At 44.4% G+C, this 22,583-nt stretch overlaps 1 protein-coding gene across 6 annotated transcripts in view; it reads right to left on the reverse strand.

Annotated features, from left to right (window-relative positions):
- The window catches only part of LOC125149105 (piezo-type mechanosensitive ion channel component 2), a 474,283-nt gene extending 451,791 nt beyond the window's left edge, over positions 1–22,492 (reverse strand). For all 6 annotated transcript variants that reach the window (XR_007145811.1, XM_047827748.1, XM_047827749.1 and 3 more), the window contains exon 1: positions 21,449–22,492. Coding sequence is in view for 5 of the 6 variants with exons in the window: in XM_047827748.1 (XP_047683704.1) it covers positions 21,449–21,512 (64 nt within the window). In the remaining variant the exon portion in view is untranslated. The remainder of the gene's footprint in view (positions 1–21,448) is intronic.
- Between the last annotated feature and the right edge of the window lie 91 nt (positions 22,493–22,583).

Consider the following 22,583-nt stretch of genomic DNA (forward strand, 5'->3'; position numbering starts at 1 on the left):
CTATCCAGACCACTGAAACGTTCTCCATATCAGGAATAAGGTGGTTTTGCTCTCTTATCATTAGTGGCTTCACTGGAGCAGCACTTTTAGTTTCTTCAAGAACTTTTCCTTTGCCTTCACAACTTGGCTAAGTGTTTGACACGAGAGGTCTAGCTTTGGGCCTCTCTCAACTTTTGACATGCCTTCCTCACTAAGCTTAATTATTTCTAGCTTTTGACTTAAACTAAGAGACACGTGACTCTTCCTTTCATTTGAACACCTAGTGGCCCCTGTACGGGTATTAACTAGCCCAATGTCAATATTCTCGTGTCTCGGGCAATAGGGAGGCCCAAGGAAAAGAGAGGGATGAGGGGACAGTCAGTCAGTGGAGCTGTCAGAACATACCCAACATCCACCAAGTTCGCAGTCCTGTCTGGGTGCGGTTCGCGGCACCCCCAAACGATTACAGTGGTAACGTCAAAGATCACGATCACAGACCATCGTAACAAATATAATACTGATGAAACAGTTTAAAATATTGTGAGAATTACCAAAATGTGACACAGAGGCACAGAGTGAGCAAATGCTGTGGGAAAGACGGTGCTGACACATTTTGCCCAATGCAGGGTTGCCACAGCCTTTAAATGTGCAAAAACACGCGGTTATCTGTGAAGCACAGTGACGGGAAGCACAATACAAGGAGGTATGCCTGTAATCATACAGAAACTCACTAACATGAAAGAGATAGGAGAGTAGTAAGCACTGTGAAGGCCATTACAGCCACGTGGCATGGCACGGCATGGCGTGGTGTGGCAGTGCGTGAGGGCTGGGGTCTCAGGTGGTGTGGAAAGATGTCCCTAAGGGGTGACATTCACACCGAGGCCTAGAGGGAGCTGCTCCTTAGAGCGAAAAACAAGGGCAAAGACCTTAGAGCAAACATAGCTGGATCTGAGTTTTACACACAATTCCCGGGTGGTCAGAGGGTGCAGGAACCATGGGCTTTGGAGGCCAAGTCGGGGATTTAGTGTTTCTTTTCAAATGCAACGAATGCTGGAGGCCTTAGAGCCGAGGATGACATCTCACTACCTGACTTAAGTGTAAAAGATCGCTGTGGCCAGCACATGGAAGAGGAAGTGCACACAGGCAGACAATGCAGTAAGACCCTCCGGAGGCCACTGCAGTGTTCAGACCAGATGGGACGTTACGGGACGCGGCTGGGCTTATTTTAACCCTTGTTGCCCTTTCACTCTGGTGCTGCTGGGCCTGGAATGTTTACAGCCTGCTTATCTGCAGGCATTCTACAACAGCTGGAATGTCTAGTTTCTTAACTGGTTTCTCTCCCTTTGACCACTCTGCTTTTACAATAAGCCATGGTGCAAACATAAGTCAGCAATTACGGTTAAGAAAAGAACAATCACATTTATTCTGTCCTATAGTAGGTTTGACAGGGACCACCAGTCAGGCTTGGCTTCATGCCACACCTAAAAAGGAGATTGTGGGTCTTCTGAAAGCCACCCCTACCCCCAAATAAACTCCTTCATCAGTCTGCCAGTTACTCCAAAGTTCCTATAGCATGTTCCCGTATGTGCTCCCAAGGACACCAGGGCCAAGGGAAACCCGTAGGGTTTCCAGGTCAAATAGGTCTGGGCAACTCTGCATGTTATACCAAATTCTTAGAAGCTCACACTTTGCATCAGATACTATGCTCTAAATGGTGTTGCCGTAACGAACATTTACATTCATTTAGCCCTGTGTTTCTCAAAAATATCTAATTACGAAACTCTTTCTTTGTATTTATCCTAAAACCGGATTGAGATATTGAACGTTTATGTAAAACAAAAATATTTCCCGACAGGAATGACATCATAAAATTCAAAAGGTCCCATGGGGGAGGAAGAGAAGTGGATGATTTACTGAGCATCATTCTCTCTGAGGCACAAAGTCACCCTGAAATGGCTGGGGTAGGTCCCCCCACCCCCTCTGGGAACAACCGAGTCACAAGGCCATTAGCGTTGGGATACACGGCCGGACTCCATATTCCATCAGCTGAGTTCGAGACCAGACTTGGCCAGGATCACAAAGTGAGCGTCAGTGAGGCAGGACAATGTCTAGAGTCCAGCTGGTCTACCAAACCCAGGGGAGCACACTGCCATGAGCCCCTTCCGCCTGCAGCTAAACCCTGGCCTGTGTCTTCAGTAACAGTCAGGGAGCACGACAGATCTGGAGTCTTTGGAATCTTTGTTTTACTTTAACACAAAGTGGTAGCTCTGTGACCCTGGGAAAATCACCGGAACTATCTAAACACAGTGTTTTCACCTATAAAGTAAGATTTAATGCCAGCTTTGGAGAGTTCTAAGAATGAATAAGGAGTGACGTACGCAAAATACCTGGGACCTAGGACCAGCTGGTTTCTCCTTCAGCTCATTCGTTCTGGAGCCTCTCACACGGTCACACGCATAAAACAGTCAATTATACTTTATTAAAAGATTGAATAAATCAATCAACTATTCCAAATAATTTTTCATATTTCAGGTGCTTCAAGTTTTCCACAGCAAAGGCATAGGATACATGCTGGATATTTTACATAGCGGGGTTTAAAACATGCCAGGCATTTCTAAATTTAATCCTCTGAACGACGCTGTGAGACCGGGCCTATAATTCTCCCCATTTTATACGTGGGAAAACTGAGGTGCAGAGAGCGCAGTAGCTTGCCTCATGTCACACAGATCCAATGTTGCAGAGATGGGATCAGACCAAGGTGGGCTGGCTCTGTACCAGATGCTCAGCCGTCCCTGAACTGGTGACTATTTCACTCTGTGTAGTGACTTTCTATGGCATAGGATGAAACTGACAGCAGGATGAAAATAGAAAAATGGTGACATAGAGTGTGAGAAGCACAAATGAGTCACTTCATTTTTTTAAGCAGAATCAAGGCCTGCCTTGATGTGACCCACTCTAGAACCACTCAGATTAATGCCTGTGAATATAAGAAAATGTGTAAGATTTTTACAAAGATGCTTGAATTCCCCAATTGTGTCAATGAGTTGCAATAATTAAGGCATTAGTTCTGAGTTAACTATTGTTGTCTATGCTGATAAAATATCCAAAGCTTAACTTCATTTATTTGCTCGTTACTTTCTCACATAGACAAATTGGCTAACATCTGGTAGACATACAAATTCAGAACAACTCTGCAGTTAGTGAGTCCATCGATTGTTTATAAGTTTTTATTGTAATTCAAGCTAATTAACAGAGTGTTATGTTAGTTTCCTGTGTACAATATAGTGACTCAACACTTCCATACATCACCTGGTGCTCATCAGACAAGTGCACTCCTTGAATCTCCTCTCCCCTCTAGTAACCATCAGTTTGTTCTCTATAATTAAGAATCTGTTTCTTGGGTTGTCTCTATTTTTTTCCCTTTGCTCATTTGCTTTGTTTCTTTTATTTTAATATTTATACACTTTTGGGAGAAATAAAGAGAGAGACAGAATGTGAGCGGAGAAGGGGAAGAGAGGGAGGGAGACACAGAATCCGAAGCAGGCTCCAGGTGCTCTGAGCTGTCAGCACAGAGCCCAACACAGGGCTCGAACCCACGAACCACGAGATCATGACCTGAACCAAAGTTGGACACTTCATTGACTGAGTCACCCAGGTGCCTTGTTTGTTTCTTAAGTTCCACATATGAGCGAAATCATATGGAACTTGTCTTTCCCTGACTGATTTATTTTGCTTAGCGTAAAACTCTCTAGTTCCATCCACATCATTGCAGATGGCAAGATTTCATTCTTTTTTATAGTTGAGCAATATTCCAGTGTGTGTGTGTGTGTGTGTGTGTGTGTGTGTGTGTGTGTGTGTGCGTGCATGACGTCTTCGTTATCCAACCATGGGCACTTGGGCTGCTTCCATATCTTAGCTATTGTGAATAATGCTGTTATAAACATACAAGTGCATGTATCCTTTTCAATTAGTATTCTTGTATTCTTTGAGTAAATACCTACTAGTGTGATTGCTAGATCCTAAGATAGTTCTCTTTAAACTTTTTGAGGCACCTCCATACTGTTCTCCACAGTGGCTACACCAGTTTGCATTCCCACCAAAACCTGTTGTTTCTTGTGTTGTTGATTTTAGCCATTCTGACAGGTGTGCTTCCATGGATTTTAATACATCACAGGAGATCTGTGAGGAGGCTTATGACCCCTTAACATCTCTTCCTGGAAGTTAACAGAATTCTACACTTGTTGTGTGCCTACAAGCTCCACTTGGAATTCTCAGTAAGGTTGCATAAGATACCTAGTAGAAATTCAAATGTAGCTTCAACCTTTGGCCAATTGCATTAAAATGTCATATAACTCACTCAGTCTGACTGTATTGGGAGCTGAGTTAAAATAGCATAGCCGGCTGCCCCCACATACTAGAAATCCACGTGACACATAATGAAAATGTCTTTTTAGCGGGAGTTCTGATGTTATTAAAATTCTTGACACCCTGATCTTATTTAAAATATCGTCACAACATAAGATTATGTTAAGATTAAATAATTAATTTAACACCGACAAATATTCATTTACTCTGCTTAATGTCTTTTACTTATTACAAAAACTTTTAATTTCTATATTATAGCTAAGCACAGAGAATCACATTTATATTATGTCTTTGAAGTTTTTCTTTCTCTTTTTTTTTAAATTGTGCAAAACATGATAGTCTTTGATACCCTTACAGAATTCTCAATATTTGGCTCACCTAACAACTATGATAAAATCATTCATTTTTCAACAATTGCTAACAAATGTTTAAATCAGAAAACTATAATTATTAAATCTATCCAACTTAAATAAGCCATCCTTAAAGGAATCCTTTAAAAAATACTCTTGTGGGGTGCCTGGGTGGCTCAGTTGGTTAAGTGTCCGACTCTTGATTTCTGCTCAGGTCACGATCTCACGGTTCATGAGATGGAACCCCATATCGGGCTGACAGCACAGAGCCTGCTGGGATTGATTCTCTCTCATCCTCTCCCTCTGCCCCTCCCTCACTTGCTCCCTTGTTTCTCTCAAGGTAAACAAACTTAAAAAAAAAAAAAAAAGAAAAAAAGAAACTCTTGGAAGATTAATTCGACACCCAACAGACTCAATCAGAACCAGGCTGTAAAGGCAAAGGAAATTATTCAACTCCAGTCAGATTTTTACGAAATTACCTGTTAGCATTTAAACCCCAAGTGGGAATATGTTCACTAAATTTCAGTATCACAAGAATTACAATTAGGGAAAATAAGATATCCAAAACTCAAAACATAACACGTTTCATGGCTATTAAGTTTAGTGTCTGAAATAACAATTAAAAAATCAAGAAATACAACTCAAGTATTATACGGCCCTGATATTTTATGAGTTGGAACTAAGTTTTATTTATTGCATATTGTATCACCACTTCCTTAACACAGCAAACCTGAGACACATCACTGTTGGATAACCTTCACCCACATCTACCATCATTTAAGGTGGGTCCACCTTAGTTCCTACCCTTTGCATATTTGACTAAGTGACCACTGTAAAGAATTATAACTGAATTTAAGTCACCATGAGCTCCACAGAAAACGCACTTTATCACCACGGTTGGAAACAGAAATGGCCTTCTTTTAGCCTCATTAGTCACTGAATTCCTATCGTCAGAACTGCCCTCTTTTTGGCCACAGCTTTTTGTCTAGTTGACACCAGGTACCCCTGGGAGGCAACCACATTCCCTTGAAGCCTTATCAATCCACAAGGCTCTGAAGCCGAGGAGCCAAGGCCACAGTCAGGGTACAGTGTTCAGAAGACAGAGACCCCAGGCACGAGGAAGAAAAAGGAAGAGAAAAGTTAACCAGAAAATTCGGTTAGCCCTTCATGTGTCTGCACCATACGAGGCACCTGACTTACATCCTTTCCTTTATTTCTTACTATTATTTTTGAAATACGTGGGATTTCTGCTATTCTCCAGGCTGGGAAACTGAGGCTCAGAGAAGCTATACAACTTCAACTCGTCTCCATCTTACCACTAATGAGCAGTTAGGCAAAAGTTTGAAACCTTGTCTGATTAACCCCAAAGCCCGTGTTCTTCCCTCACCTGTCACCTTGCTGGAAAAGTCCTGGAAGCCCATGCAGGAAGGGAGAGAAGAGAAGGTGAGGAAGTAGTTACCACTGGAGGCAGAAAAGCTCAGAGGGAAGGTGTGGAGCTTGTTCGGGCATGTTCCATTTTTGCCTCGGAGTAGCTCTAAGTGGAAACCCTGTACCTCTGAGAGTCTCTAAACTTTAGAACTCTACTTGCTGAGAGACGACCATACTTTGTATTTACGTAGCCACGGATATCTAGGACACTCTAGAGAGAAAATGGTGAAAACAAAAGAAAACATGTTTGTTCTGGACTCGCGGAGGAACGATATCAAGAAGACGAGCTGTGGTGCTCAATGATGGGCATAGTCATGAAAAAACTGCAGTTTAATTAGTTTTGCTTGAAACACACACACAGCAATGAGTATATCCATGACAAAGGCCTTTAATGAACACAGAACAGCTTACTGCCCGCACAGAAACAGGAGCCCTAGGAGCCCAGCCCCCTGCTACTGCACATAGTAGGGGACACACACGGAACAAGAGAGGACTGCAGCCTGGGGTCAGCACTGAGCTATCCACACCACGGATCACCCTTAAGCCTCTCTTATATGTGTCCCTCCATGTTGTTTAATTTTTAAGGAGAAAAAAGAATATGGGTGACTTAAAAAAAAAAAATCTTTCCTTATGTTCTCATTGGGAATTGAAATGAAGTGCCATTAATTGAGCCAGGAATACACCAGTGGGAAAGTCGAAAAGGTAATATTCTGAGAACTGAAAAATAAGATTTTAAGAAACTGTCAAACTCCTCTTGGGCATTTGCCAAAAAAGAAACCTAGAAAGCAATAAAGTCAAAAGTGATAGAGGTGAATCAGCAAAAAAAAAAAAAACCCACCATGAGTTTTCTTTGACATTGGAATAAACAAAAGCCAGTGCTATTTTAAGATAGGGAGACTGGGCACATTATGAAACAGTCTTGGATTACTGTATTATTGGAGTGCATTCTGGGAAATGTATAACAGGAGAAGGGCCAAAAAAAAAATTAGTGGAAATCAGAAGATAATAAAAAATAATGAAGGAAACAAAGTTACCAAGGACTATTAAAATGACAATTTTAAGTATGTTCTTTTTAAGAGAATTGCATTATATACATATTCAAATTTATGAAATATGATTGTAGCGGGGCTCGTACTGCAGAGATGCTTTAACTGAATATGACTAGCACACTGCTCTCTCTGTGGCAGACCAGCACTACATTTAAAATGTAAATGTAGGGACCAGATCTGATATGCAAATCTGACTATTGGAACAGATAACAGATCAATGTCATAAGGATAAGATAATACCTTTGGATGGTAACACTGACTCTAAAGATGATTGCTCAAAATATTTTGATATCCAATTCAACAAACGCCTTTGGGGCCTATATCACATCCCTTTTAATTAACCTCTACGGTAGGAGACTGTGCATGCCAAGAGTGGTTTCCATGTTTGAACGTAGCCCAAAGTGTGAAATGAGGTAGGGGTTGTTAGACCATGCCACCGTGGGTCAGAATACAGCATGCGGCAGCATGTACAGCATGTACAGAATACAGCATGTAAGGCAATGCGGCAGCAAGAATGATGATGCTTTGGAAATTATTGTTAGAGGTTTGTGGTTGTTAACGATAAAGTCTAGGGAGCTGGAGGTTTCCGGAAAATACTGGCTCCCCAGAAACAAACCCCATTTTATGACTATCTCTCTTCCCATTGCCTTGTAATCTGACCTTTCACCCTCTCTCCTGCCTGAAGATGACCCACCAGAGGCTGTGTGCTACAGCAATTCAGTCTGGCAGGGGAATATCAAGCCTGGCTCTAGCTGGAAATGCCTCAGTGCTTATCAGCTGCAGTGACTTCAGGCCCCAAGGCCAACAAGAGTCAGGATTTGCCTGGCTGGGCAAAATTAAAAGGCTTTTAAAACCTTAAATTTAAAAAAGACTGAAAAGAGGAGGAGTGGGTAGAGGCTTTGAACCACAGGAAGCTCACACCCCCACAGCTATCCCTGAAGCCAAGAGAAAGCAACGCCAGAATGGGGGAGCCCCCAGTTCCCCACACCAGGCTTGGACTCTTACCTACACACACACCTGTAGTTTTGTGCCTCTCCTGTGTCCTTTGTTGGATAATAGAACCATCCAGCTAAAATCTCGTAAGGTCTACAATGTCACTGAAATGCTACGTTTTGTGATAAATTTGTTATTTTGCTCAACATCTTTTCCTGATTCAAATTTTGTTTCCATAATTCTATGCCTTTACAGTTTCGTTTAGCTTCCATTAATAACTGTGTATTTTGGTTTTCCTTATAGGCACATGTCTGACCATAAGTGATGGGTGGTAAAATTCCTTTGTTACACAAAGCTACACACGGCCAATTCTAAACCAGATCTGACCGCACATTTTGTGGTTCTTGTTATTACCATCACCAATGATGATGTGTGCGTGATTCTGTGTCGAGGGCAAGTAAGGGAGAGTCACTGAAATGTTAGGATTACAAAACCTAAACTCTCCTTCATACCAACCGTTGTGAAAAACCCTCAAGTACCTAAAGTGATACAAAATTATTTCCCTTTCCTTTCCTAATAGTTCTTTGAGGTCAAAGTGTGAAATGATTTATGTACGATGGTTATTAAGAGCCGAGAACAAGTTAGATGTAAAAATTCTGCCGTGCCAGTTAAAAAGCAATGCTTTACAGTCATATCTTCTAATAATGAGAAGAATTATGTGCACAAATATTACTCTGAGAATCTATGAAAATATTTCTCATTCTTGAACACCTCATATGCTAGATGATGTAATTGAGGAATAGAGAGTTTCTGTGACTTGGCAAAGTCCCAAACCTCTTTATTAATAGGGTTGAGACTTGGTCGTTAGGCTTTCAGACCAGGGCCCTTTCCAGAATACTCGCAGCCTAGATTCTCCAGCAGGGGCACGTGTTCCTGAGGGGATGCCAGAGCGAATGCTGCAGGCAGGTACAGTCTGGGGAACACAGAAGGAACAAAGAAAATGGCAGGAGCAGGAACCACTCAAAGCTGCACAGATCTATAATTCATGTCCATGGAGCTCTGCTTCAAAATTACCAGCTTGTTAAGGTTCTACACTCTTCCTCCTTCCTGCACCTGTGGCCAGAACTGCTGACCTAGTGGATTTGGCCACAACAGAAAACAGATCGATTTGTGTGGTTCCAAGAGAGCTGAAAACATTTTCAAAAATAATATGCACTTCAAGGATGACATTCCGGTCAAGCTTTACCACCGTCAACGTGTTTTTCCTTCCCTCTTCACTGCAGAGCAAGTACCATTTATTCATCCACATGTTGATAGAATTCACAGTTTAAAAGCTGTGGCACGTATAAATTAGACTGTTAGGAATGTTCTCGTCAAATACGTAGAAACCAATAGCTATGAGATGCTAGACCTAACTGGATTTTCTAACTTCTGAGACCTTCAAGAGAAAAATGTTTAGCCTATGAATTCCTTATTTATTCAATTGGCAAATATTGCTTCAGTATTCACGGGATGTTATAGCCTTTGCTAGGCAGCTGAAGTATAATGACAGGACAAAGAAACCTATAATTCAAATAAGATATATATTTTTAAGTATCTACTACTTGTTAGGCAGTAAGTGAGTGCTGAGGATATCTAGAAGGATTACATAAGGTCCCTGAACTTGCAGACACATGGGAGGGAAGACAGCAATCATATAACGAAGTACAAAACTCTGTGATGATATGAACCAAGTGCCAGGTGAACACAGAGGGAACAACTCACTCTGCCTGGGAAGGGGAATTAGAGGAAAGACACGAATGTCACATTGTTCCAGCGGTAGCAATAAACAGTGGTGCAGAGGCTTCCAGCATAGATGATGGGGGCAGAAGGGGGTCCAGACAGACAGTTTTCTTTTTTCTTTTGTTTATTTATTTTTGAGAGGCAGAGTGTGAGCATGGGAGGGGCAGAGAGAGAGAGGGAGACGCAGAATCCGAAGCAGGCTCCAGGCTCCAAGCTGTCAGCACAGAGCCCGACGCGGGACCTGAACCCACAAAGAGCAGATCATGACCTGAGCCAAAGTCGGATGCTTAACCGACTGAGCCACCCAGGTGCCCCAAGAAGGCAGTTTTCAATTTACAACAGGTCTCATTCCAAAGCTCCCCTGGAAGTTGATTAGAACCCCAAAGCATCTGCCCATTTGAAAGTTTGTTGTTCCTGATGAGCAGGTCCTCAAATCAGCCTTTGGCTAATAGAAATGCCTAATTTCTGAGTCTGGAACTAATCATCAGATCTAATATTTATTGAATATTTACTATGTGGCAGGCACTGCATCAAGCACTTTATGAGCACTATCATCTAAGCCTTGCAACAATCCTCTGAGCTAAGTACTATTATTATCAACTCATTTTATGGATGAAATAATTGAAGAACAGAGAGGTTAAACAACTTGATTAAGGTCACACAGCCTGTACAACAGGCCAAGATCTGTACCTAAACAACGAGACTTTAGGGCTGTACTTAATCACAACAGGTTCTCCTTGGATGTCTGAAACCATGTAATACAAATAAAGAGAGGAGAGGAAGGATTTTTTGTGTCCTGTCTCTTGTGCATAGGGCTAGACCTAGGAAAAATGTGCTCCGTTTGTTATTGGCATACTTCGGTAAGCCCTAAGTGACCCATGGTATTATGGCTCCTTGAAAAAAAGATCTCTGGAATCTAGACCATACCTACACCCACTATTTAACAACTACGCCTCCCCATTCAGTTAAAGTGTCCATTCCATCACAAAGTGAAAAAGGGAAAATAAGCTATTTGAACTAACTTATACTAACATGTGGATGACAAAATAGTCATCTTATCTTTCCACAAATATTTACACTTTAAATAAAGACGCTTGCTACCCAAAGAAATACAATGGGAAAAGCGAAATGCAAGTGTAGTTGGTAGTGTAGAGGGTCCTTCATCAAGGGGACCTAGCCTGCTACCCTGAGAGCAGAGTACTTAGGGCTTTTCTCAGCACAGCACATTCCAGCCTCACCTCAGTGAAATCAGGCGAACCAGTGTTGTCATTCCACCTCCAATACGGAGCTTGGCCATCAGCCCAGAAAGTCTGTATTCTTGTCCTGGTAGCAAGTAGAGTCTTTGTTCTAGTTGACAGAGAGCCCTTTGAGCCATTTCTAAGCAAAGATAATTCTGTTCCTCACAAGCCCTTCACTCAGGTTCTGAGTCTGTGAACTAGCTCAAGCCTGGCAACTGATTGAGGGGCCAAGACTCTGGGTTGGTGATTCAAGTCAGACTTAAGTTCACTTCACCTAGATCTCTTCCTATGTATACAGACCAAGTCAGAATTCAACTTCTAGGAACACCATGAACGGTGAGCCAAAGGCCAAGGTCTCCTCAAGTCAGACTACTCTGATTACTGCTTTGACTCCACTGTCCATTACGATAACCACACCCATCTTGGCTTTGGCAATCAAGTGGGCCACTTGGTGCCTGGAACCCAAATATCCCCACGGTATCTAAAGATCCCCAGTTAGTGGCAGCAGTTTCCACTGTATTGTACTATAGAGAAGAGCAACCACAGAGTTCTTCAAGAATTTTGAGGGTCTCCTCACAACTTTATTTCTCGGTTGTGGAGAAACGTGTCCTCTGGACCAGGTGGGTGCGCTGGTCTTCCATGGTAAATTCACTCTATCGCTCCAATCTCCCTAAGCCTTTGGATCTCTTCCTCTATAGTTTACTAAAACAGATCTGGCATTACAACTTCTTTTAGTGTAGGTCACCTTTTTGTCCATGCTCCAGCCAACCAACCAACCAACCAACCAACCAATCATAGCCCTTTCTAGAGTAACAACAGTGAATCCAGAATTTCTTCTTAGTGGTTCCACATCAATAAATTTGGCCAGGTCCAACCTTATGTTTCTTCTTTATATTATCCCATACCCTTAACACCCATTCCTACACATCTTCCTCAAATTTCCATCTCTATAAATTAGAAAACTCAGTTCTTTTGGATTCTCATGTATCACACTTTGTACCTTACCTTTAGAAGCCTGCTGGTACCTGAGTCTAGTTATAGGCCTGGAAGCAAAGTGGAGACAGTTGGTAAGAAAATCAGCATCTGCAAAGCACATTAAATTACCTTCACCTACAGGAGGCATAGACTTATATTTGTATGCTGATATTCATTCTCTCTTTGTCTATCACTGTAACAGAACCATCCTCCCCCATTTTTAGTTGAACTCATTACCAGCCAAAATAAAGACGGATTTCCCAGATTTCCCTGCAGTTAGGTAGGTAAATGATATTATTAAACTCAAGCTAACAGGACGAGAACATAAGTGATTCATGCAACTTCCAGGTTGTGTCCTTAGAGGGTGAGAAAGTGTCCCTTCTCTGTTTACTTCCATCCCTCAGCTTGACGTTAACATGGGAACAGGCTATCTTGAACCACAGGGATGAATGCAACGCCTGCAACGTAGCAGAGCAATGGTGGCTTCCCCTGGCAACATCACAGAGAATAGTTAATATACCAGCTTTGGATCACCTACATCTTGACTATCATGTGAGAGATATAAAGTTTATCTTATGTAAGCCTCACTACCCTGGGAAACCTATAGGTAAAAAAGGACTTGGGAAGAATTGAATTGTATTTGCTTTAAACTTGCTGAAAGGGTCATCTATCAACTGGAGAAAAGAATCTGCTTGCTCCCAGGAGAGGAATACAAACTTCCTGGGCTGATGACCAAGCCCGTACGGTATGGAAGGTAGAATGGCAACGCTGGTTTGCCTGATTTGACTTGGGTGAGGCTGGAATGTCAGTGATGCTGACAAAAGCCCCAAATACTACAGAATCAATTCTGGAGGGCTTTGAAAAGGGGGAAGTCACACCTGGCTCAGCACATGGCAAGGACTGAATGAGGCCAAGAGGCCAAGATGGCGACTGGAGGTTCTCCAGCACTGCAGAACACACGGGATGTGAACCCAAGGCAACCCTTCTGTTGACTGAGGTGAAAGAGCAAAGACAAACCTAGAAGAGCATCTGTGAATGAGATACTTGATTTGTAAAGCACCTGCACCTGAGGGTCAATGGCACGAACAGCCTTTGTAAATGTGCAGGTCAAGGAGAGGAGGGGAAGCTTGCACTGAGCTCACCAGAGATGGCTGTAGGGGGAAGATAAGAAGCCTGGTGTTGACCAAACCAAGTGAAAAGGCAGGGAGGATCGGGGGGAGTGAACTGGAGAGTTCAGAGTTGGGAAAAAATACTTAAGGGAGAATCCACCTGAGTTTGGGTAACAGGATAAATAACTCCTTAAGAGAGTAGTTAATGCACGAATGATGAAGTTTTCAAAAAAGAAATAAAGAAACAGATTCCATTTCCAATGGCATCAAAAACAATAAAATACTTAGGAAGAAATTTAACAATAAAGTACTAAGGAGGTGAAAGATTTCTATGCTGAAAACTGTAAGATATTGATGAAAGAAATCAAAGAAGATATAAATAAATGGAATGGTATCCCATATCCCTGGACTGGAAGGCTTAATACTGTTAAAATGGCAATACCACCAAAGCCATCTATAGATTCAATGCAATCCTTATCAAGATTCGAATGGCATTTTTAACAGAAGTAGATAAAACACTCCTAAAGTTTATATAGAACCACAAAAGACCCTGACTAGCCAAAGAAATCCTGAGAAAGAAGAACAAAGCAGGAGGCATCACCCTTCCTGATTTCAAATTATACTATAAAGCTCTAGTCATCAAAACAGCATTGTATTGACATAAAAACAGACAAATAGATGAATGGAACAGAATCAAGAGCCCAAATATAATCCCACACCCATAGAGTCAACTAATATTTGATAAGGGAGCCAAGAATACTCAATGGAGAAAATACAGTCCCTTCAACAAATGGTTCTATAGAAAAACTGGACAGCCACATATTAAAGAATGAAACTGAACCCATATTTTATACCACTCAAGGAAATTAACTCAAAATGACTAAAGACTAAAAAGCAAGACCTGAAGCCGCAAAACTTCTAGGAGAAAACATCCGAACAGAGCTCCTTCACATGAGACTTGGTAATGAATTTTTGGATATGACACCAAAAGCATGAAGAATAAAATAAAAAATAAACATGTGGGACTACATCAAACTAAAAAGCTTCTGCACAGAAAACAAAACAAAAAAGTGAAATGACAGCCTATGCAATGGGAAAAATATTTGCAAACCACATATCTGATAAAGAACCCCTGCAATTCAATAGCAAAAGCCAAAAAAAAATAATAATAATAATAATAAAAAATGGGCAAATACCCGGATAGACATCTTTCTAAAAAGGATATACAAGAGGCCAACAGGCACATGAAAAGATGCTCAACATCACTAATCATTAGGGAAGTACAAATTAAAACTACAGTGAAATATCATCCCATCAACAAGAAGATAAGAGCTAACAAATAGTGGTGTGGATGTGAAGACAAGAGAACCTTGTGACTGCTGGTGGGATTGTAAAATGGTGCGGCCACTCTGGAAAACAGCATGAAGGGTCCTCAAAAAAATGAAAAGTAGAACTACTATATCATCCAGCAATTCCACTTCTGGGAATATATCCAATGATAATGAAAACACTAACTCAGAAAGGTATCTGCATTCCCATGTTTACAGCAGCTTTATTTACAACAGCCAAGACACGGAAACCACCTCAGTGTCCGTGAATGGATATGGAAACACACACACACACACACACACACACACACACACACACACCCCAATGGAATACTATTCAGCCATCAAAAATGAGGAAATCATACTACTTGCAACATTATGGATGGACCTCGAGGGCATTATGCTAAGTGAAGTAAGTCAGACAGAGAAACACAAAACAAACACTGTATCGTTTCATTTATGTGTGAAATCTTTTTTAAAAAATGTGGAGAGTGAGAGAGGTAGGGGAACTGGAGGAAGTTGGCCAAAAGATACAACCTTTCAATAATAAGATGTACAAGTACTAAGGATGTAATGGACAACATGATGCCTACAGCTATCCCTGCTGTGTGAGCACAGCAAAGTTGTTAAGAGAAGAAATCCTAAGAGTTCTCATCACAAGAATCTTTCTCCTTTCTTCTTTTCTCCTTTCTTCTCTTTGTACGGTATCTATTCAGAAGGTGGATGTTAGTTGAACCTACTGTGGGGATCATTTTACCATGTATGTAAATCACACCTTCATGCTACGCGCCTTATATTTACACAGGGATGTGGGTCAGTTATTTCTCAATAAAACTGGCAAATAAACATAAAATAAAAATAAAAAGAGAGACTAGATAAAGTCTCAGCAACACCTTCACCCCCAGAGGGCTAGTGGAATTGCCACAGGAAGCCAGAACTAACCACACAGACAGAGCAGATCCACTATTTTTTTAATAAAATATATCAAGTATTTGAAACTCACATAGCAAAAAGTTTAAATATGTCCATCCACAATATCCTAGCTGAATGCAGAACTGTGCTTACCAGTACATTTTGAATGGAGAATTCAAAAATAGCAATCAGAAAACGTCACACAAACAAAAAAAAATGTATATTCTGCAGGAAACTTGAACCACATTTTAAATTACTATTATAGGTTTTAAAAATCTACCAATATATAGAAAAATATGCAAAAGTTTATATTATACTCAAGTTTTAAAAGTGATTTAGCTAAATGTTCCATGCCTGTTAGATAATTATGGGATAGTTCACAATTATGAAATTGTTAAAAAGGTCTGATGTGCTCTCTCCACAGATACTTAGTAGGTATCATCCTTGATCCTGCCATGTCCTGATGGGTCTGAAAGGCCCAAGTGGAGGGTCTGGTGAATGCGATAAGCCTCATATACGCTTATCTCTTACAGCCAAATACTTGGAAGTGTTTCCCGATACAGCTTTGCGTTTAGCCTCCATTCAATGGAACACTTGTTTTATTTTGTATACCTGATTCCGTATCCTCAAAAACAATTGTCTAAATCTAAAAATGTTACAAAATTTAATATTTTACATTATATACATTGTATCATCATATAGTTCTTAATCAACTGCTCTTAAATATCCAGGTGTGCCTACACTCTTCTAAGTTCTCCCGAATAGAAAAGTTATAACAGTATATACTGTTACTGTGCAACTTCATATACGATTAAAGTAGCAGAGGGTCTAAAAGGAAGATGCCCATATAAAAATAAATAAATGAAATCATATTCAAGAAAGATGATGAAAATAATGGTGTAGCATCAGAAAGGCAACAATAAGCACTGTCAGCACAATTCTAAGGAGAACATATTTAACCAGAAGAACACAATTGTCCATGAGTATGATGAGTAAAACTGGTGTGAAAACTCCTGATAATTAAAAATTCTCCCACAACACACACATCAACTGTCAATGGAGTAATTTGGCTGTAGGAAGGTACAGACTTGCTTTCTTATGAATCCTACCTACTCTTATCAGTATCCTTATGACCCAGGTCACTAGCTGGTAGTTTTAATTGCTACTGAGCCGTTCCTCAAGCATCACTGCTCTTCTGCTCATCTACATAAATGCAATAATAATACCTCCCATGTTGAGCCCCTGCAGAGTGCCAGACATTACACAAGGTGTGCAGTGCCCACAATCTCACAACTACCCAAGGAAGGAGGCATTAATAACTCCCTTTTGCAGGAAGAGAAACAAGGAAAAAACAACTCTACGATCATATGGTAAAGGGCAGAGCTGGGACGTGAACAGAGATCTCTGAAATTGCCAAGTCACAACACCTCTGCCCCCAAAGGTGAAGTCCGAAGCATCCTGCTTATCTCTATGAACAAGCATATATTGCCTGTAAGGCAACAGACACACTGGTAAACCACAGGCTGGACACACAGTTCCAGCTTCCACGATTCCGGTAACAAAATGACCATGTCCGCTTGTGCTTACAAAATATTTTATTTTAGAATTAAACTATGTATTTCCAACCCTTTCCACGATTAACTTTTCTCCTTTCTGAAAGTAATAAATACTATCTACCTAGATAAGGCTGAGAAGGTGAAACGGGAAAAGAAAGTAACTTTCAACACTGTGAATGCATCCTTCAGCAGCTGAAACCTCCTACCACCAAGAGCTACAGCAGCACAAAGCGGAGACCTCTGACCAGGCATCATCTAGAATTCTTGGGGTGTGTGTGTGACTTCCCACATGGCACGTACCACACAGGGAGAAACATATGATGCCGTGGAGAAAAAAAATTGTATTTAGATAGCCCTACCCACACATATTTCAAGAGTGACTCCATGTTTTTGCTCTAATGTTAATCCAACTATCTCTAAAGGGAATTTCAGAAATTATTCCGGGATTTGCACAATTACCCAAGTGTGATTTTTTTTTCTCAGAGCACTAGTTGGGTGGTTGATTCTTTTTGTCTGCTGTTCTGCTCTGTTCTTTCCTAAGCTCCAGTCACTTCACTTAGGGGAAGCACAAGGTATGAGGCCACTGTGGCCTTGCGGCACCTGGACCACTGCCCTGACAATGGTTAAGTTGGCTCTTCTAGGCAAGACATTAGGAAACTCCAAGCAACACTAGGCAAATTGGAATGAATGGGTCAGATGCATGTGAATTAAAATGTACAAATCCAGATCTGACCCAGGAATAGACTCAAATCATACACTTTAAGATGGGTGGGACAGTACAATCATGTTAAAAGAAGTATAAAAATATGTCTAAAGTACTCAACAATGACCAGATATTATTATAATTATTAACGATTTCATACTATTACGGAAGGTTTTGTCTGTTTTTTTCTTCCATGTATTATTTAATTTTTTAACGTTTATTCATTTTTGAGGGACAGAGAGAGAGAGAAAGAGAGAGAGAGAGAGAGAGAGAGAGAGAGAGAGTGGGGAAGAGGCAGAGAGAGAGGGATTTACAGAATTTGAAGCAGGCTCCACACTCTGAGCTGTCAGCACAGAGCCCAATGATGTGCGGCTGGAACTCACTGACCGGTGAGATCATGAGCTGGGCCAGGCACCCCTTTCACTTATTATTTTTAAGAAAAAATCAGAATGGCCACTCAAGTAATGATAAGTAATTGTGGAGATCTTTAAAATTTTCAGTTTCTATCGATGTGGGAAAGTCTATCACTGGATGTTCATTTTGAAGGTAAGCAACATTTATATTATTTCATATTAAACTATAGTTTTTGTTTTGCTCTTAACACTCAAGAGCCACACAAGACCTACATAAAAGAGGTCTGATATCACTTACCATTTCTCTGTAAACTTCTTTCTATAGGAAAAAAAGAAAAACCTCAAGCATCAGTTTAAACACAATGGCACTTAATTTTAGCATCTATCATTAGGCCCAAGGCTACAGCATATCCGTGCAGAAAAAGTTCAACATCAATGTTAGAGAATTAAAAAAAAAAAAAAATACACAAGCTTCTGCAAAGGTCTGGCTTTGAAGGCTGCCTTGTCCAGATACAAAAATAGATGTCTAAAATGCAAAAATCGATTCTAATGGCAAACAGATCATTGCGCTCTCCGTGACCAGGATATTAGGGAAACCTGAATATTTGATTTAGTAGCACCTTGGGAGCAAGCAGACCTGAAAACCCTCCAATAACCTTGAAAAGATCCACTTCTTGTTTAGAATTGAATGCCCAAATCAGGTGACACCTACCCAGCCCCCTTTTGTCCCTGCAAGTGCAATGATTAGAAGGCATCTGTCGGCTGGAAGTGGTTGTCTTTCTTAAACCAAGGGGTGAGGGGGTCCTCAGGGAATAGGCCCTCAGGTCTTCCCAAGGGGCTCTTGCTCTCTTGCAGGCGGGGGCGAGGTCCCAGGTCCTGGTACCTCCTTCACCTTCCCTTAGGCGGACTTTCCACGAGGGTGGGGTAGGCAACAGGCTCAGACCCAGCTGGGGGCCTCCACCGCCCCCCTCCCGCTCCCACAGGCGCACAGGCTAGCCTCCCTTCGGTTAGCCCAGAAGACCCACGGTAATTCAGAAACGAGAGCGGGAAAGGGAAGGTGGCCGGGGGTCACAGGGCCAAGCCGGCTTTCCCGGGAGCTAGGGGAGCAGGCCTTGGGGCGGGGGTGGCGGGTGGGCCGGGGTTAGCGTCTGAGTTCCTGGAAGCAGCAGCTCTCCTTCCAGGAAGGTCCGGTCCCGCGAGCCGGCCGCTGAGCGGGGCCCACGCGGCGCAGAGGAACAAGCCGGAGGGCGGGGGTCCTGCCGGACCGGGCCGGCGGGCAGCGCTCCCCGCTCTGCCCTGCACCCCGGGAGCCTCCGCGCAGCTCTGGAGTTGCCGGCTCGAGCCTCAGGGCGCGGGAGGTGGGCGTGCCGCGCGCCCTTTTCCCTCTGCAGGGCGGAGCTCAACAGTCTCACTGATGGGCTTTGCGGTGTAGACCCCCGGATTATCGAAAGGACACGGCCCCAGCAGCCGCGGAACATTCCGGGCTGGCGAGCTAGGTTCTGCAAGGGCCGAAGCCCAGAGCGAGGTGGGTGGCAAAGGGCGGATAATCCCTGCTGTCACATCACTCAGGCAAGAGTGGCCTGAGCTGGCGGCAGGTAACCACCTGCAGAACTCCAGGAGGAGCTGCTACCCTGAGGAGAGGCTGAGAGGGAAAGAAGCTGGGGTGCGGGAAGAAGTGGGGGGGGGGGTATGAGCTGTGGAGAGAGGAAGAGCCTGCCTTTTGACCCTCTGACCACTCCCCAGGCCTCCTGCCCAGTCTGCAAGGACAACCACAAATCAACCCTCATACTGAAAGCCCCTTGTTTAACTCAGGCACTGGCTTCCACTAGGCAAACAGTAAACGTGCCAGGCACGGTGCCAGGCGCTACAGATACACAGAAGATGCCCAGAGCCTATATGTATGTAAGGCACCAGACGTAGCCTGGTGCCGTTTTCCCCAAAATCACTCTCCCAAAGTCTTTTCCCTTTTCAAACCTAAGCAAACTGGTGGAGAGAGGTCCACATCAACTTCGTGGATGCTGGGCTCCTCCTCTCCATGCTTGGTTATTGGTTATTAAGGACCAAGATCCCTGAAAAATGGTCCTGCCTTGAAACTCAAATAAATGGCCAAGGCAGGCGAGCACACGCATGCAGACCCCTCCAGCTGCTCAAGGATTTTGCATCTCTGCTGCAGACTATTTCCACCTGAAAGCTTTCTTTGGTTTTTCCGTGGAGTTTCTGGCACTACAAAATCCTCCCAGGTAGCTGGGATTGACCCCCTCGAAACACTCTAGAGCCCCCCTGTCGATTGCTCACACAAATAAAACCCTCAGCACAGGTGTGATCTTGAGTCCTCAACCTCTAGCAATCTGCAAAAAGCTGGTCTTTTCTCCGAAGGCCACGTTTTCTTTGTAAATGCAACTGCTACTTGGTAAAAGGTGCTCTGTTTTCTAGCTCTGGTGGGGGAAGTGAAAAGTTCGATGCTGTCAGTCATTCCTAGAAGTGGGATTCAGCAAAACAGGCACCTTCTATTAGAGGAGAAATGCAGAAACTCTCCAAGCAGGCTGCCAGTCTTTAGACCTGACACCCAGTTGCTTTTAATACCCAGCAGGCCCTGTAGAAATAGTGAGATCCTTTACTGGGAGTGGAAGAGGCTCACTTCTGGCCTTCCCTTAACCCTCCCCGGTCCCAGGGAGCCCCAGTCCGGCTCTCTGACCCTTTAAAGATCTGTTAGGGTGGGTGTCTGGAGGGCGGAACTGGGACTTGGTCCTCCATAGGACCCCGGCATCCAGCGCTTTTGTTAGAGGGACTTTGGTGGAATAAAAGAAAGTAAGCAAGCTCAGGACATTGTTTCCCTATACCTTCCTCCTCCTTTTCTTTTCAGAACGACCGGACTCCTTCACTTCTTCCGTCACTGTTGTTGGGCTATAGAGTGGGGGCGAGATGGCCTCCATACCTTCTGCATGCACCATGTGCTGTGCGTCTGGGGACAGGGGGCTGAGGGGACCCTGGTAGGATCCTGCACTGTATCTGGGAAGACGGTTTACAACGCCTTCCAGCTAAATTTGAATCCTTTATGCACAAGGCAATACTCCAGGAAACAAATTCCACGTGTAACCAAATTCAGCACAGTCTCCAACACATGCGGAACCTGGCCGCCAGGACCCTACACATCACTAAGCGAGACCCCGATCTTGCGCCCCAGCGCGGGAAGAGAGTCCCCTGCTATGGCACTCCACACAGCAGCAAGCGTCTGACTCCGCCGGCACCGGGACCTTGGCGCTGACTTCCCCAGTCCCTGAGCCCTGAACTTCGTTTGCTCCTTAGCCTGGCCCCCTCCCCAGGAGTCCCCTTCATCCCCCCCCCCCCCCCGCCCCTCAAGTAACTTCAGCTAGAGGACCACACTCACCTACTGCCAGGCAGATGGGGAGCAGCAGCCTGAAGATGAGCCCGCACACTACTTCCGAGGCCATTGCGTTGGTCCGGCGAGTCCAAGGAGAGCGGCGAAGTTCGAGGGTCCCTAGGACTGGGGCGCCAGGTCCATGCCCACCTAGGACCTCGGGCGGCCGGCTGCCCGCAGCCGCCCGGGCATCGCCTCGGAGAGGACCGTCGCGCTGTCCGCCCCGAGGGCGCGTTCCCCGGGCTGTTGACCGCTCCTCGCCGGGCTCTCGGTCGCCCCTATCAGGTCTCTCCGCCACCCTTCGCTGGTCCCTCCGCAGTGCCTCGCCCGGCGCTCGGCCGCCCCTAACCAAGCTCTAGGTAGCCCCCTCGCCCGGCGCCCGGCGCCCCCTCGGCCGGCCCATGAAGTGTGAAATCTCCCAATCCCCCGGTGGCTGCGGCTTCTTCAGCGGGTGGCCAGGGCCAGAGCCCTGGACGGGGGCACTTCGGGAGGGTCCCGGGGGGCGGCACGGCGAGGAAAGGGGGCTAGAAGGGGCTGTCGTTCCGTCTGGCTCCTGGGGCGTCGCTCAGGGGCGAAGGGAAGCTTTCTTTGCAGAATCCCCTCTGAAGCCAACGTGCGTCGGCTGCCGGGGCCCCGCCGCCTGCGCACGCCGCGACCTTTGGCCAGGGCTCTCGTTACTGCCGGCGGTCCCGAACCTTCTGGCGGCGGATCCCCGAAAGGCGACGCGGCTCAGCCTCTGCGCCCCCCAGCTTCGGGCCGAAGAGACCTGGGAGGGAGCGGCCAGGCGCGCACAACCATCCCCGCCTGCACGGGGCTCGAGTTATCGGTCCGCGGGGTGGCGGTGCGAGTCCCTCCCTCACCAGGAGGAATGGTGCGAGCGTGGGCAGAAATCGAGACGAAAGCACACAGCCAGTGGGGCCGACTCCAATTCCCTCCTCCACGGCCTCAATTTAAAAAAAAATAAAATGAAAACCAAACGCTGTCCGGATGCCAGCGCGCCCCCCGCCCGCCGCCGCCGCCGTGCAGCCTCGCCCTGGAGGCGCAGCCCCGGCTCCCGGGCGGGCGCGCACTTCTCCACCTTCAACGAAACTTTCGAAGCCTCACTCGGAGACGGGCGTGCCCCCGGGCCAATGGGACCGCGGCT

Source organism: Prionailurus viverrinus, chromosome D3 (assembly GCF_022837055.1).
Source record: "Prionailurus viverrinus isolate Anna chromosome D3, UM_Priviv_1.0, whole genome shotgun sequence".
Taxonomy (NCBI): Eukaryota; Metazoa; Chordata; class Mammalia; order Carnivora; family Felidae; genus Prionailurus; species Prionailurus viverrinus.